Here is a 15908-nt window from a genome sequence, read left to right as displayed (position 1 = left end):
GGGTATTAGCTGTTAAGTCAATGATAATCAAGCTACAGCCCATAGAACCACAGAGATTAGGGACAGAGTAAGAGATCCAGGTACAGCTAGATCTCATTAGGAAAAGCAAATAGAATAAATTATGGAAGGATGGATGGGAGGCTCAAGTGGGGAGGATAAAGGAAAAGTGGGGTGACCTAGACTGTAATGTTGTAGGGGGGCTCTGGGAGTTTCAGTGGCTTCATTTACTTAGCAAGAGTCTTACATCCCTAAATTAGGAGACTTATTTTAAATTATGTGCACATGTGTCTGTGTATGTGGAGTACCCCTGGAGGACAGAGGTTGTCTGCTTCCTTGGAGCTGAAGTTATAAGCAGTTGGGGGAGCCAAATTCAAGTCCTCCGCAGGGAAGTGTGTGCTCTTAACTGCTGAGCAACTCTCTAGCTTCAATCCTAAATGTGTCTTAACTAAGACCCTTCCTTTTATATGCCATGAAACACATGTGTGCATGCGTGCACAAAACACACACACACACACACAGGCTGTATCAGGGCATTTGTACACGATATATGGGGTTGGGGAGAAGAATCTGAAGACCCTGTCATTCATTCTACCCTATGAATCTATATTTTGTAGAATTATTGGTGTGTGTGGGGAGGTCTGGAGAATTCAGCATTAAAAACACTGCCTATTCTGCCAGAGGACCCTGACTGATTAAGTCCTTAATTCCTTATTCTGGCCTCTGTGGGCAGTAGGGATACAAATGGTGCACAGACATAAATGTCAAGAAAATACCTATACACATAAACTAGTTAAAATAAAACAAAACTAAGGCTCCTGAGCCTATGCCAATGATAGACATCATATAGCACCAAAAAGAAAACTAGGCTACATTAGGAGATATTCTGTAGGCCGAGGATCTACTTATCTTCAAAGTGAAGCCTTCCCAAGGGGTTCTGACAGGAAGTTCTACCTACTACATGAAACTGACATGCTGATTTGGAACCTAGCCATTGTGTAAGATGTACATCCAGTCTGTGGACCTAAAGTTCAGATTTCCAAGTGAAGGGCTGAGCATTTTCTACAGCACAAGCAGTTAGAAATGTAGGAAAGGTGGATGATATTCTCCCACACAAAATGGTTGTATGAGACCTAAATGCAAAAACAGGCAATCCTCCCAGGGGTTGCTAACAAAGCAAACTTAAGAGATGGTAAGCAAATCAAAGATGGATACAGGTACTGAGTCCATAAAATGGTAACACTCTCAAAACTTGGATACTAAGTTACCAGAAACAAAGTACTTGTAACAAGCAAACTCACTAAATATCCTTAGGTACAACGTTACAGGCAGAAGTGGTTTGGTATTTGATGAAGTAAATCACAATAGGAGGTTTCAAAAACCAGCTTCTTGATCTTGTTTAAAAATCCTGTTGAACTTTTTTTGGTTCACACAACCAAGAAACTGATGAAAATCCCTCTTCGTGATGGTAATTTAAGAGTCAGTTTCAACAATGAAACATCATGGGGTTAAGACAAAACAAAGGTTATGAATCTTAAAGTTGGGGGTTTGCAGAGTAGCTGCAAGTAGTAACGTGCTAGCCTGGTCTACAGAGCGAGTTCCAGGACTGACTCCATAGCTAGTGAGAAACCTTGTCTCAAAAACAAAATAAAACAAAGTCTCTATGCTTAACCCAATATATAAAATGAGTGATTAAGCGGTTTTCAAAGTAGATTTTAGGTTTCTGCAGAACAAAGGTGACAACCGACATCTACAGAGCTGAGTTGTATTCTGAATGTATGTGTCTTGGGTTTGGTTTCCTAGCACAGCAAAAATAGAAGAAAACACAACACTAAAATAAGGTGCTCAGTAGCCATGCACAAAAGTTTTATGTATAGTGGAAGGATTATAGGCAGAGTTAAGGCATCTGTGTTGATGATCCTGATCAATCATGACCGATGACTGATAGATAAAAAGAAAGCCTGGCACATGCAGTAAGTAAACAGATAGTAATTCTTACCATTTATTCCTGTTATTCAGCCTTGGTTTAGCCAGAGGAACAACTTATACAGCACTATCCTAGGTTAACTGTATCTTAGAATTTAGTTATCAGTGGATCAATAAGTATGATGGGACCCTCCACCTTCCTGTCCCCCCCAGACAAATAAATAAATGACTATTAATAAGTTTTTTAAAAGAAAACTTCTATCCTAATGTGATTAGCCTTAATTGGAAATCAAGACATTATTATACAACTTCTCTGCTATTTCATAGAAAGCAGGACTCAAAGTAAGTTATAAGTACTTACCAGGCTAATGGCATCTCTTCTTTCCTATTCATATACTAACTTTCTGCACATAATCACCTGGTTTTTATTCTAGTTTCAACTATTTTCCCAAATTCTGGGTTATGCATTCCATTGCTCCCTGACTGGATGATATTTTAACAACTAGCATTTACTGAAAGCTAGCCATAAAGCAAGCTATAGCAAAGACGAAGTTCCTAAAGGTTCCTGGTTCTCAATGTTTAAGTGTTTTTCCGCAGTGCTAGGGGTTGAACCTAAAGGTTTTTTTAAAATATTTATTTATTAATTATATATACAATAGTCTGTGTGTAAGGCTGTAGGCCAGAAGAGGGCACCAGACCCCCTTTCAGATGGTTGTGAGCTACGTGTGGTTGCTGGGAATCGAACTCAGTACCTTTGGAAGAGCAAGCAATGCTCTTAACCTCTGAGCCATCTCTCCAGCCCGAACCTAAAGTTTTTGAGAATGAAAAAGACTGTTACACTGAACTGTGTCCTGAGCCCTTTCCTTGAAGCTTTCGATGTAGTACTTGTTTTGATTTTTATCATAGCAATCCCAGAAAACAACCTTTTTTATAGGCACCATCATGACCCAAAGAAATGTAGGAGCTGCTGAGTCTGGAAATGACCTTGAGATAGTAGCTCCTAACACACCTAAGGCTTGTCACTGAGGCAGCAACACCCCCTTAAAACACCTAAAGCATACCCAAGGCAGACCCCAAGGGAGTTTGCACGAATCATTTTATTTAATAATCCTCAACAGCCCTACGTGAAGTACAGCTGTTACCCTTCACAAGTTACAGAACTTGTCTAACATTACACAGCTTCTGTTGTCAAAATAAATTTTTAAGTTACATTTATCTGGGGGATAATGTATGTCCTGCTGTGTACATGAAAGTCAGAAGACAAGCTGTGTGTGTCATTTCTCTCTTTCCACCCAACCCCTGCCCCTTGGGTCGAACTCGGGTTGTCAGGTTCCTCCATAAGCAACTGTACCAGCTGAGTCATTTCTGGCCTGACCCCACTTCTAAGGACCCACTCACCTATGTTAAATATCCTGATGCTTGTTTCTCAAAATCTCAATGAAAATTACCATCTGTCAAACTAACTATTCTTCTCATCTTTATTCTTCCTATAGTCCACCACAGAATCTAAGGTGAAGTAGGTCACTGAAGTTTTAGCACTCCTACCCAGTGTCCACCCATTTCAGACTGAGGGAGCATACCCAAAGCACCTTTTCTATTTCTGGATGAACTTTTCCCTCAACTTACCTTTTTTATGTGTATGTGTACGTGTGCATGTGCAGGTACACAAAGTCTCCAGAAGATGTCAGATTCCCTGTGCTGGAGCCACCTAGGTAAGGATACTGGGAACCAAGCACAAGTTCCCTGCAAGAGATTCTAGTGTGCTAACCAGCCCCCTCCCTGATTTAGATTTCCCTTTTCAGACATGCATTTATTGACCATGTATGTGGATGTGCACGACAGTGCTGCAGTAGAGAGGTCACAGGAAAGCCTGCAGGAGGCAGCTCTCTTCTACCCTCTGGTCCTCAGAGATCAAACTCAGCTTGTTTAAGCTTGGGGACAAGTGGCTTCCTTTACTCTTCCAGCCACTTCCCCTGAGGACAGTTAGTTTTTTATACAAAAGTTCAGGAAAAGATACATTTTAAATTTCATAGGGAATTCTATGTCTACACCCATGTTTAAAAAATATTATATATACATCATAAACATCTGTTGATAAATGATTCCATTCAAAATAAAACTATTTCCCACTTTATACTTCAGCTATTTGCAGCTTCCCACTTGTAAGATCTTATTCCTTCAGTTTCCTGAATCTATCCCTTCTCTTCCCCCAGGGTTCCATCAGTGTCCTCCACTCCTGCGATCCCTATCTGCGAGCTGTTCCATCCTAATTCACCTGTTCTTGTACAGCTCTGCCATTTCATCGTCAAACTGCCAGAGAACATACCAATGCGTGCCTTAGAAACCAGTTAACTGCCTTTTTTTTCATTTAAGAGATTCTCCACACTCTGACCCCTTTCTAATTTTTTTTAATATTTATTTATTTATTTATTATGTATACAATATTCTGTCTGTGTGTATGCCTGCAGGCCAGAAGAGGGCACCAGACCTCATTACAGATGGTTGTGAGCCACCATGTGGTTGCTGGGAATTGAACTCAGGACCTTTGGAAGAGCAGGCAATGCTCTTAACCTCTGAGCCATCTCTCCAGCCCCCCCTTTCTAATTTTTCAATACTATTTTATCTACATACCCACTTGCCTGACAGATAACAGAAAGGCACCAAGGATGATGTCAGATTTAACAGAGAAGAAGGAAATGGAAAAGCCAAGGTGAGGAAAGGAGTTTGGCACTGGGTGAAGGAACTCTCAGGAATGATGGTGATGTCTAGTTAGCTTAAAGGTGAGTCTGTGCATTTGTCAAAAAATTCATAAAATGGTTTACTTTCCAAATGAGCATTTTGCCCTATGTAATTTTTATGTAAGAAAAAAAAATAAAAAAGGTCAGTAGGTCAGTGATGACCTCGCTATCTCGCAGTGTGGTCAATCAATTATTATAGTAAAAGAAGACAAGGAAAAATCATTGAAAATGAATGTCCAATTCAAGTTAATGACATACAAGTTGAATCTGGCCATGGTGGTACACATCTATAATCCCAGCACTCCTGAGGTGGGTAGAAAGATTATCTCAAGTGCAAGGCCAGCAGCGCTTAATAAAATCATACACAGAGTATCAACCTGGATTTCATCAAACAATTTGCAAATAAACAAACAAAAACCTACCATATCCAGATCTGTGCTCATATGATCCAAGGTATGGCTTTTACATACACACACTGGATGGTGGAGAAAATAACTTACAACCTACTCTTTATAGACAGAGATAAAATTCTCATTCCCAAATTATTTTCACTTTATCTTAAACTTTGAGACAGTCTTCCTGTGTAGCAACATAAGCTAGCCTTAAACTTGATTCTCCTGCTCTTCTTTCCAAGTGCCTGTTACCACATCTGCCTTTTCTGTTTTTTTCTTCCTTCCTTTTTTCCTCTCCTTCCTCCCTCTTTTGTTTTGGAGACAGGGTTTTTCTGTGTAGCCCTTACTGTCCTGGAACTAGCTTTGTAGACCAGGTTGGCCTTGAACTCATAGAGATCCACCTACTTCTAACTCCTGAATGCTGGAATTAAAGATGTGCATCACAATGCCCAGCTGGTTCTTTTCTTTCTTTCTTTTCTTTCTTTTTAATTAAAAAACAGAGTCTTATGTACCCCAGACTGGGTATGGAATTGTAATTCCCCTGCTTCAGCTTCCCAGATTTTAGGGTTCCAGTCTTCCACCACCAAATGACACCCAAGTTCTAAATATAGTTGGTTATCCTTTTTTTCAGTAGTTTTTCTTTCAGATTTTGTATATTTTACTTTGCAGAAATATAAACAAAGAAAATGGAATAGTTGTTTCTAGATGACACAATTATTTGTACTTTCTGTTACTGAGAGAAAAATTTGTAACTTTTTCCATTAAAGCTCTAGTTAATTCATTCATGGAATACAATTATAATAAGACTTCCATGTTTTATTTCTGAGCTTATAAGTTTATTTTTTCTTTTTCTGTTTTTTTGCTTTTTTAATTTTTGGTCTTGTTTACACTGGCTTTGAACTATTTTTCCTCCCTCATTACTGCTTGACAAAGTTTCAGCATTTCAACTTTTTGGATCAGAATTCTCCAGTACCATTTTTCTTTCATTTTTAATGATTCTCACCATGTGTTACGGGAGTTCCCTTATGCCTGTCCCTTTGGAAAATTTTGTGAAGCCTTGGTGAAGGATAAAAATGTGTAAAATAGAAGCCTCCAAATAATTCTTTGGAAAAAATTCCCACCACATGGGGCTGGAGAGATGGCTCAGCAGCTAAGACTGCTCTTCCAGAGGACCAGGGTTCAATTCCCAGCAACCACAAAGCAGCTCACAACTGTCTGTAACTCCAGTTCCAGGGGCTCTGACACCCTCACACAGACACACAGACGTATATGAAGGCAAAACACCAATGCACATAAAGTAAAAATAAATTGTTTAAAGAAAAAAAAAATTCCCACCACTGTGGAACCAGATAGCATGATAACTGCTATTCCCACACAAGCTAGCACCATGCTGCCACAGAATTTAGATGAGTAATGTATGCTCGATAAATATGGTATATTTGATTTATGCCTTCTCAGGGTCTACTAAGGCTCACACTTTATCTAGCTCCATCTTTGCTCACTTTTAAGCTTTAGCTATTTGGGTAAACTAAGTCATACAAAAAACTACAATATATTCTATAATGAAATTTCTGATCCCCCTCCCCCCAAAAGTCCTTTTCCCAAGGTCAGGCATTTAGACAATTCTCCATTTCCTCAGGGGCTTGAAGTTCTGCTTGCTAAAAATTATTATTCTTATCTCTTACAAGAGGAATGGCCCTCCAGTAACTGCTAGGCTGGTGCCTACTGTCAAGGTCAATGATAGCGTCCTCAAGCCCTGGTCTCAAGGTACACCTCAGTTCACACATCTCTTTTCTCCCATTTAATCCTCTGTATAACTATAGAGTTTAAATGGTGTATTCTTGCTGGGTGATGGTGGCACACACCTTTAATCCCAGCACTTGGGAGGCAGATGCAGGCAGATCTCAGTGAGTTCGAGGTCAGTCTGGTCTACTAAGTGAGACAGCCAGGACTGTAACACAGAAACCCGATCTCGAAAAATTAAAAAAAAAAAAAAAGGGCAGCCCCATCACGATTCACCTTCAGACCATCTCCTCCCCTCTTTTCCCTCCACACATCATTTTTGGGACCTGAACACCCCCACCCTATCTCCCACCCCCTGCAACCAAAGCTGGTCTCCTGTTCTCCTGCCTCAGCCTCCTTAGTGTTGGAGTTACCTGAATGGGCCACCACATCCAGCTGAGTCTACAAGTTCCTAACAAAAATAGCTATTATTTGATAACAGGGTCAAACTGTTTTTACCAGTTCCTAAAATACATCTGCTGGAAACCTTCCCAAGTGGTGAGGTGACTGATTTCTCACTCCCATCTCTCCAATGGACAAGGAGTTCCCCAAGGACAAGAACTGTGCCTTGGGCTGGAGTGATGATAAGCCATTAAGAACACAGACTGCTCTTACAGAGGACACGGGCTCAGTTCTCAGTAACCCATTTGTCAGTTCATAACCATGGGTCATTTCAGTTTAGAAAATCTCCTCCAAGATGACCAAAAGGATACCTCAGCGCATTTCTCAACTGCCCTGGCAGACAGTGGGTGCTAAGGGAAAGAAATGGGGTACAGATGCTTCAAGGACTTTTAAGAATGATGGTGTTTGATCAATACACTGGGGAGAACAGCCAGGAACAATTACACTGCTGCCACTTTTGCCCCAGACAAATCTGGCCATCGGTAATAATTTACTCTTTGTGCCACCCCATCAGATCAACAATGACTTGGCTTAAGGTGACTTCCAACTCAGGGAAAACCTGTTTCATGAAGACCTCTTCTCCTTACCTTTTCTCCCCTCTCTCTCTCTCTGTCCTTCTCTTCCTTTTTCTTTTTTTTCTCTCCATGTCCATCTGTGTGGAGAGCAGGAAGTGGTAGGGTGGGGATACTGGGGGCAGGGCTGGGTGTCACCAAATGCTCCCGAGCAGTGCCATGCTCTCGGGCAGTGCTTGCCGCCAGCCCTGAGCTTCTCTTGGTACGGGAGTGTCGCTTCTCCTTGTGTCTGTCCTTGTCCTTCTTCTTCTTGCTCTTCTTTGACTTCTTCTTCTTCTTGATTTCCCGGTAAGAATCATCTATGATCAGCTCACCGGCTTCCAGTTCCCCACCAGAGGATGACTCCGAGTCTACTAGCATCGGGTCAAGTCCTGTAATATCGAGGTTAGCACTGTGGGGTTCTGGAAGCTGGGAGGCATCAGATCCACAGCCTTCGGGGCCAGGAGACGAATGTGAGTCTGAGGATGACTTGTGCTTCTTCCTGGCTGTTTTCAGGAGGCTCTGTAGCTCGTGTCCTAGGAGTAAAGCACCTTGCTCATCCCGAGCCAATTTCTTGGAGGACTTTTTCAGAGAAGTTTGTTGGGCAGGGTACTGAAAAGCCTCCTCCTCCACTGAACTGCTTCCCTTCTCCTTTGGTGAAAGAATAAGTTTCATCTTTAAGCCATCAGGCTCCCGAAGAGTCAGTGTCTCTGTGTTCACATAAAGTGGCTTCATTTTTTTGGGTTTGTGGGCACTGCTATCCTCCAAGGATAGCTCCCCACTGCTTCCGTTGCCCTTTTTCTTATGGTGTTCCTTTCTGCTCTCCAAATGGCTTGAAGAACTGGAGGACTTCTCCCCTGCTTTCTTGGAGGACTTGGCACCTGCTGCCAATGGGGAGGTGATGGCTTTCAACAGGTCCATTGCTGTGTCGGCAGACTGTGGGCTGGATTTTTTCTTTTTCTTCTGTGATGATTCCAAAGACGAAAAGTCTAGAAACAATCAAGAGAAGTACTGTCAACAGGACTGGAAGTAACTTCTAGCAAGTGTCCTCTTTCAACAAAAACACCCAACTGGCATGAGGAAAAGGCTAATAGGAGCGATTTTGGAGGGAGGTACTTTCGTTCCTAACATTCAGAACCCCCGTGTACTTCTTGGCGTGGTGGATTCAGTCTTTGGCTCTCGAGACCATTCTTGCTGCTAAAGCTGATTCTCTTCCTTGAGTCTTCACAAGAGACAGAGAAAGCATACATGGAATAGAGCTGTGGGATTAAGGGTAGTTACAATCTAGATTAGCTTGCAGATGGAGTGTCACTGGTTCTTGTGCTGAGGACAAACTCATTCTAGTGAGAGGTTAGTCTCATCAGCTACATGTAGAGCACAGCTAAGAAAATGGGTTTTGTGCGTGGATATATGCTGTCTGAGAAATGCCCCATAGATATGCAGAGGGCCCAAGGATTGCATTTGGCAAAGGGATGCTAAATAACAATGGCACAGATAAGTGAATGATTCAGGGGAGAAGGAACCTGGTACCTTGTTTATCACAAATGAAGACTGTTCTTCTATGCTGAATCCTCCAAAATACCAGCCCTCCACCTCTCTCCTCCTTCACACTGGTTTATCGGCACTCAGAACAAGAACCACTGTCCTGTTAAATAGGCCACTGAGTCAGCAATATCTGGGATCCCTTCCCCTACCCCGACTCCAAGAACCAGAGATGCGCATATCCCACCTGCAGCCCATTCCCATTCTCACCTCCATAGTAGTAATCATCAGGGGAGTACTTCCTCTTCTTCCTGTGTGTGTCCGTCCCCAAGAAGAACAATTCACTGTCCTGTGGTTAAAGAGGAAGAAGAATTGGCGAGCAATAAGATGGCAAGGTAACGGTTTGGAGCTGCTCTCCTGGGATCCTGGCTTTGAAAAGACACCTGGAACTGACCTTTGACTTCTTCTTGGAGGAACTCCTGACCTGTGCAGCAACCTCTTCTTCTTCCCTTAAGAAGTCTTTGTAAGACCGTTTCTTTTCTCGTTGGCTTCGGCCAGCTGCAAGTCCTATGTCCTCAAAGCTGTGATCACCATCAAAGCAATCTGGGAAGCACAGGTTCATTTAGAAATGGAAATGACTAAAGTACGTAAGAAACATAAATGCAACAGTCCCATTTCCAAGTTCAAGTTACATCTCAGTGCAGCCAGTGAAATTCACGGCTAACCCCAGAATGCCAAGACGACTTCTGATGACCTGGCTTCAAACACAAAACTCAAACCTGAAAACACAATGTTTCCATGTTATGCAAACGTTCATTGTGCATCCTCAGATATGGTTTCTTAGTAGTGATTTGGCAGGTAGACACAGACTTGCGAGGGAAGGCTGAAAAGGGTAAGGATTCATGTGCTGTGCTGCTCTGTGGGAGTCCAGTGTGAGATTCCTAGTCCCAGACTCATGCACACTGGAGCTGGCAAGGACTAAGAGTGCTGTGGGGATCACCCCAATAAACTAAAAGACTCTTATTTCAGACTCTGGTATAGGAACCCCTGTCCTGATTTTCACTTCCATGGGCCCAGTCTGGGAATGATGGAGGCTGTGTCTCAAACAGTACTCTGGAGCATCACTTGGTCTAGGCTGTGGTGCCCAGTCTTGGTCTCTACATCCATGGACTGCAGGGAATGAAGAGGTTATGCCCTTTGGAATGCTTCTGAGTAAGGGGTCATACCTTCTTTCTTCATGGAGTCATCATAAGCCATGGTGGTCCTGCAGGGCCTTTGAGAATGTGTTGTGTCACTGTGTCCTGGCTCCTTCCCGTCTACAGGACAAGGTCTGAGAAACAAAGAAGGAAAACCTTCCTGTAATGTGAAATCACTGTGGAGAAGCAACCTTCCAGGTGGAAATTCCAAGTAATCCAAGGGCTGACTGGAAGGAACACAGGAGTGTCTTGTCACCTCCACAGTCTGTGCATATATTGGAGTTGAACTTGCAGAGAGGATGCTAAGCTTAACTGGATTTAATTCATGTATCAAAGTTGACATATGAAGAATATATAGAATACTTCTTAGACTAAAAAACTTCCAAAATTAAGGAGAATTTCTGGAATGCCAACAGAACTAATGACACTGAGACAGGGTGGAAACTGACATTAAGTCAGAGGCAAGGGTTCAACCATGGTCACAGGATGCACAGATGAAGCCAGATGCTTAGGAAGACAGAGAATATCAAATGCCAAAGGACCACAAAATCCTATTCATGAGACTGGTGAGCCAATAGAATCCGTTGTGTCGTAATTTAAACAGAATACATACAGATATTAATAATTTTAAAGCTTTGCATTCTGCTGGGCTTTATGAACTTGTTCAAGTTCACTGAAGTATGAAAATGGGCATACTTCTCACATTTGTTGGCTATATGGAAACTTCCAACACTAGCAAGTTTTTTTAAGGCTAGAAAGTAGGATGGAGAATTGCCATTTATCTATTGATGATGAAATTATGATTAAGATTTTCACTAATTTATAAGCACTATAATTTAAAAGTTCTAAGTACTGGATTTTGTTGAGACAGGCGTCTCCTTATGTAACCCTGGCTGGTCCAGAACTCACTATGTAGACCAGACTGGTCTGGAGTTCAGAGATCCACCTGCCTCTGTCTATTGAGCACTGGGATTAAAGGTGCGTGTCATTTTACATAGTTCTCACAGAGATCTGCCTGCCTTTGTCTCCTGAGGACTGAGATTAAAGGCATGTGCCACACACCTGGTAAAGCAGTAGTTCTTAACTTGTGGGTTGTGACCCCTTTGGGGGGGGGTCAAACAATTCTTTCACAGGGGTCATATAAGACCACCAGAAAACACAGAGATTTACACTATGATTCATGCCAGGGGCAAGATCACAGTTATGAAGTAACAATGAAAATAATTTTATGGTTATAAATCACCATAACATGGGAACTGTACTGAAGGGTCACAGCAATAGGAAGGTTGAGCACCACTGCTATAAAGCATTTTGGGACAGTCAAGTTTAGATGTCCACATTGACTTTGAAGGTGGCAGAGTTACAGACTGTATTGTAAAGTAAAATCCTTAAATTACCTTTAGGACAGAAAATATTTGCAGAATTCTTTCCTTCCTTTCTTTCTTTCTTTTTTGGTTTGAGATAGGGCCTCACTATGTAGCTCTGGTTGGCCCAGAACTCACTTCTTTGCAAAATATTTAAAATAATTATTTTGAAAATGTTTTCAGTTAGTCAAATGCTTAAAAGTTAATCTAATTGGCAATTTAATTTTATTTTTATGTTCATTATTATAAATGGATTTAGGACTACTCATTATTGAGGATTACACATGACTAAGCCCCTTAGCTTGGTGTGGAGAAAACAGCATATATTTTGGGGAATAGAAACATTAACTGGATTAACAGGGGAAAGTTTCAAAATTTAACAATTCAGAATTTTTATTTAGTGAAGTGTGGTGGTGAACGCCTTTAACCCCTTTAATCCCAGTCCAGTATGGTCTACATGAGTTCCAGGCTGACCAGGGCTTCAAAGTGAGACCATACTGTCTCAAAAACAAAACAATAATTTTTTTTTTTTTTTTGCTCTAAAGCCACATAAATACGATGCACAGCTAGGCCAAAGTTGAAAACACAAAGAGGAAAAGCGTTGCCAAGGTTTTCTAAGTCTAAGCAATAGAAAATGTGAAGCGAACAATGCATTTGCTCCAGGTAAGGGAACCCAGAGTGAGCAAACAACATGAACTGGATTATTCAGAGTCTGCACTGCACACTGCTTGCTCAAAGGGCCTTTACATGAAATAAAGGGTGAGAATGTAGAGTCAGGCCTCATGTAAGAATGTGAAGAGACATTCAGTCAGTTTTTCCTGTTCGGGCATTTATTCAAGTTTCTTAATTAGATACTGTCCTTCGCTTCCCACACATTGGTGAGGGCTTAAAAGGGAGTGAAGGTGGGTCTCTGGGAACGAGATTCATTCTTTTAAAAAGGGCAATTATCGCCAGGTGGTGCACACCTTTAATGCCAGCATTCAGAAGGGAGAGGCAAGTAGATCTGTGTATTTGAGGCCAGCCTGGTCTACATAGTGAGTTCTAGGGCAGTCAGAGCTATTTAGAGAGATCCTGTCTCAAACAATGGCAATCTTCTCACTAATACAGAATGACAAGTTTATTAGAAAGCCATACAGGTCACCTTGCCTTTCACAGACTGATACCAAGTAGAATAGCTTGAAGTGCAATTTTGGGCTTTTCACACCAGATAAATTTTGGCACATAATTCCTGAGAAACAATGCTCCTTGCCCACAAATTTCAATAACACTCTTACTTAACCTTATAATATAGCCATCAGTCCTTGGTCAACACCAATAGACTTGTAAATGTAGGTAAAGGTAGGCTCAGAGACTCAGGTGTAGGCTTTCCCCTTGAGAATACTGAATAGAATTAAGTCATGTCTTATTATTGGGAAGGGGACTGGGTTTTTAACTATACATGAAAAAGTTATTTTTCTGACTGCTGTGAAAAACTAGTAGATTTTTAAAAAGATGTTGAAAGGAACATAGAACTAGGAAATGCTCCTGAGGGCAACTTAACACATATGGCTGGCTTTATGTAGTAGGGTTAGGCCTGCTATTGGAACTTTCTCAAAAAAACTAAAGAACATTTTACAGGATATAAAACCAAATGTTTATGGAAAAAATAAGTGAGCCCTGAACACAAGTCCAATTCACCAATATGTGAGGCAGTCCAGAACTTGAGAAATACCATGGACTAGTTCATAGGCTGTGTAGACGGACAGGCCCTGAATCGTGGCTGAGGGTTCACAGGTAGCTGAATCACTAGAGAAACACAGTACCAGGGGGAAAATGTCTCAAGCAGCAGTGTGAAAGGGAGCAGAGTTCAGGCAACATTTATACAAGATTAGATGAACCCCTGATATTCCTTCCAAGTCTCAAATAATATCCAAGATAAATTGAGGGTTCAGGGGTAGGAAGCAAACTGGGAGGGTCAATGAGGACGAGAAAAGATTTAGGTTTGATTTTCATATCAGAAAACAGGTACATTAAATGTTGGCAAACATAAAATAGGAACTAAAACCCATTCTCTTGAATTCCATAATTTTGGAGTTTACAATATTCGATGTTGTCAACTTCATGAGGCAGGATAGTTTTAAAGCTAGTGTTTGCCTAGTGTGCAGAGAAATGACAACACAGTAAAAATAAACGTTCATTATTTAATACTGTTTATGCCATTATAAATAGTGAATGCTTAGGAAACTTGAAAATTGTTAAGTGGCTCTTCTGAGGTTTTTCTTCAGGATTTGAAAAAGAAGCAGGTTGCTGTTCCACTTGAAAGTAAAACTGCAAGTCAACCTTCAGGCACGGGCTTTTTGGATAACCAAGTAATTATGAAAAAAAATCTTCAGAGGTCGTATTTTGTTATTTTGGAAGCTCAAACTAACTATGAAAAGAAGTTCCAGAAAATAATTTTTTGGAGGTAATCTTAGTTCCAGCAATCACTAACATGTATCGTCATCCCAGAATAGATAGGAGAATTGAAAAAGAATAAATAAAATCCACCCAGTAAACTTGGCATGGAAGGTCTCCTCCAGGCGGGAGTTTTCTCCATGGCTGTTTCAGGAACTCAAGATTGCCAGTCCGAGCAGGCAAAGGAAGAAACACATCCAGCTAGTTACAGTTTCTGAAATTTTGTTGTTACTTTAGGACAGACAGCGCAGGTGAATTCTTCTTATTTCAGTGAGTTTCCTTCCATCACTAATATCTCCGAATTCTTGCCACACCCTTTTCCAAGGACCTACCTATGCAGCACTCCCAGTCCCTGCCAGCTTTGGAACCTGCAGAGATCTCCACAGCCAGGAATGCGCATTGAATCTTCTCATTGCAATGCAATTAAGCGGAACCACGACCACTGCACAGATTGGCTGACAACACACAGTTCCACAAGACCAGCGATCCAAATTTTGACAAGCCATGTGCAATCAACAGGCTTTACTTCGGATGTAGTTTCTTAAAATTTACTTTGCTACAAAGGAATAGGATCGGCCAGTAGCTTAGAAAGAGGGGTGGGGTGGGTGGTAGACAGTTCTCTTCTTTATGACATAAAATAAAGTGAATCTACAAGTAGTGGTTCTGGTGGGAGAAATGGGCCTGTATGGAGGAGCTTCCAACTAAGGCATGCTCAAACTGGGTCGCACGCAAAGAATACATACAATACGAGATTGTTTATCCGCACAGTCCCCAAGACCACCGTTCCGGGGTCCGCGCTGTTACCCCGGCAGGTCTGTTGCAACAGCTACTTCAACAAACCTCGGCGCGACGCAGGGAGCTGCCCGCATCCTGCCCGGCTCGCCGCGCGCCCAGCCCTCCCTTCCGCCCCGGGACCTCTCCTGACAGCCCCAGACAACCCCGCGCCCCGGCCCGCAGCCGCGCTCCGCCCGACCCGGGTTCCCGCGTCCTGGCGGCCTCCGGCGCCCCGGAGCGCCCAGACGGCGGCGCAGGGGGAGGGGCGGCGCGGGCCGCGGGTCCCCGGGGCGGCCGCACGCCCCCTCCCGGCCCCGCAGCTTTCCCGCCTTCCCCGTTTGAACAGCTCCCGCCGCCTTCCTCCTGCGGCCCGCTCCAGCCCCTACGCCGGGGCGGCTACGGCCGCTACTCCAGTCCCCGGCTTGGTCCCCGAGCTAGGCCGTAGCGGACCTGGGGCGCCTCCGGGACGGTGTCGCGGGGCCTGAGCGGTGGGCGGAGGCCGGGCGGGGCCGTTGCCGCCACGGGGTGGGGGTCCGGCCCGTCCTGGTGGGGGCTCCGCTCGCCGCTACCTTCACTCGACTCGCTCGGATCCCGCCTCAGCGACGCCGCCCGCCGCCATCTTGGAGAAGGAGAGAAAGCGCGAGCGACCAGGGAGCCTCAGTCGAGCCCAGAGCGCAGACTCCTACTGCAGCGCGGCTATCGCGCCGGTGGCAGAGCGTCGAGTGCATCGAATGACACTCGCTGAGCGCGGTCGCGGTAGCATTTGAGAATAAGCTCAGTGCTGAGTTTGGGCTAAAAATCGCTCTCAACATATCACTTCCCAAGTCTTCTAATCAGTTTTTAGTAAAAAAAAAAAAAATCACCTTCCTAC

The 15908-nt window shown here is 43.0% G+C and overlaps 1 protein-coding gene across 7 annotated transcripts in view; it reads right to left on the bottom strand.

Moving 5' to 3' along the window:
• Positions 1 to 15697, bottom strand: part of Hmgxb4 (HMG-box containing 4) — a 39372-nt gene extending 23675 nt beyond the window's left edge. For 2 of the 7 annotated variants that reach the window (XM_085682113.2, XM_087900184.1), the window contains exons 1-5: positions 15607 to 15687; positions 10497 to 10600; positions 9725 to 9873; positions 9541 to 9619; positions 7825 to 8777 (exon numbers count right to left, since the gene is read on the bottom strand). In XM_085682113.2, coding sequence (XP_085538239.2) covers positions 7825 to 8777; positions 9541 to 9619; positions 9725 to 9873; positions 10497 to 10527 — 1212 coding nt within the window. In that variant the 5' untranslated portion in view covers positions 10528 to 10600; positions 15607 to 15687. Of the gene's footprint in view, positions 1 to 7824; positions 8778 to 9318; positions 9434 to 9540; positions 9620 to 9724; positions 9874 to 10496; positions 10825 to 15487 lie in introns of those variants that run through there. The other 5 variants (XM_085682115.2, XM_085682114.2, XM_085682112.2 and 2 more) reach the window with 5 other exon arrangements.
• Between the last annotated feature and the right edge of the window lie 211 nt (positions 15698 to 15908).

This window comes from Myodes glareolus, chromosome 22 (assembly GCF_982192425.1).
Source record: "Myodes glareolus chromosome 22, mMyoGla1.1, whole genome shotgun sequence".
NCBI lineage: Eukaryota > Metazoa > Chordata > Mammalia > Rodentia > Cricetidae > Myodes > Myodes glareolus.
This window is presented reverse-complemented; position numbering and strand designations above follow the sequence as displayed.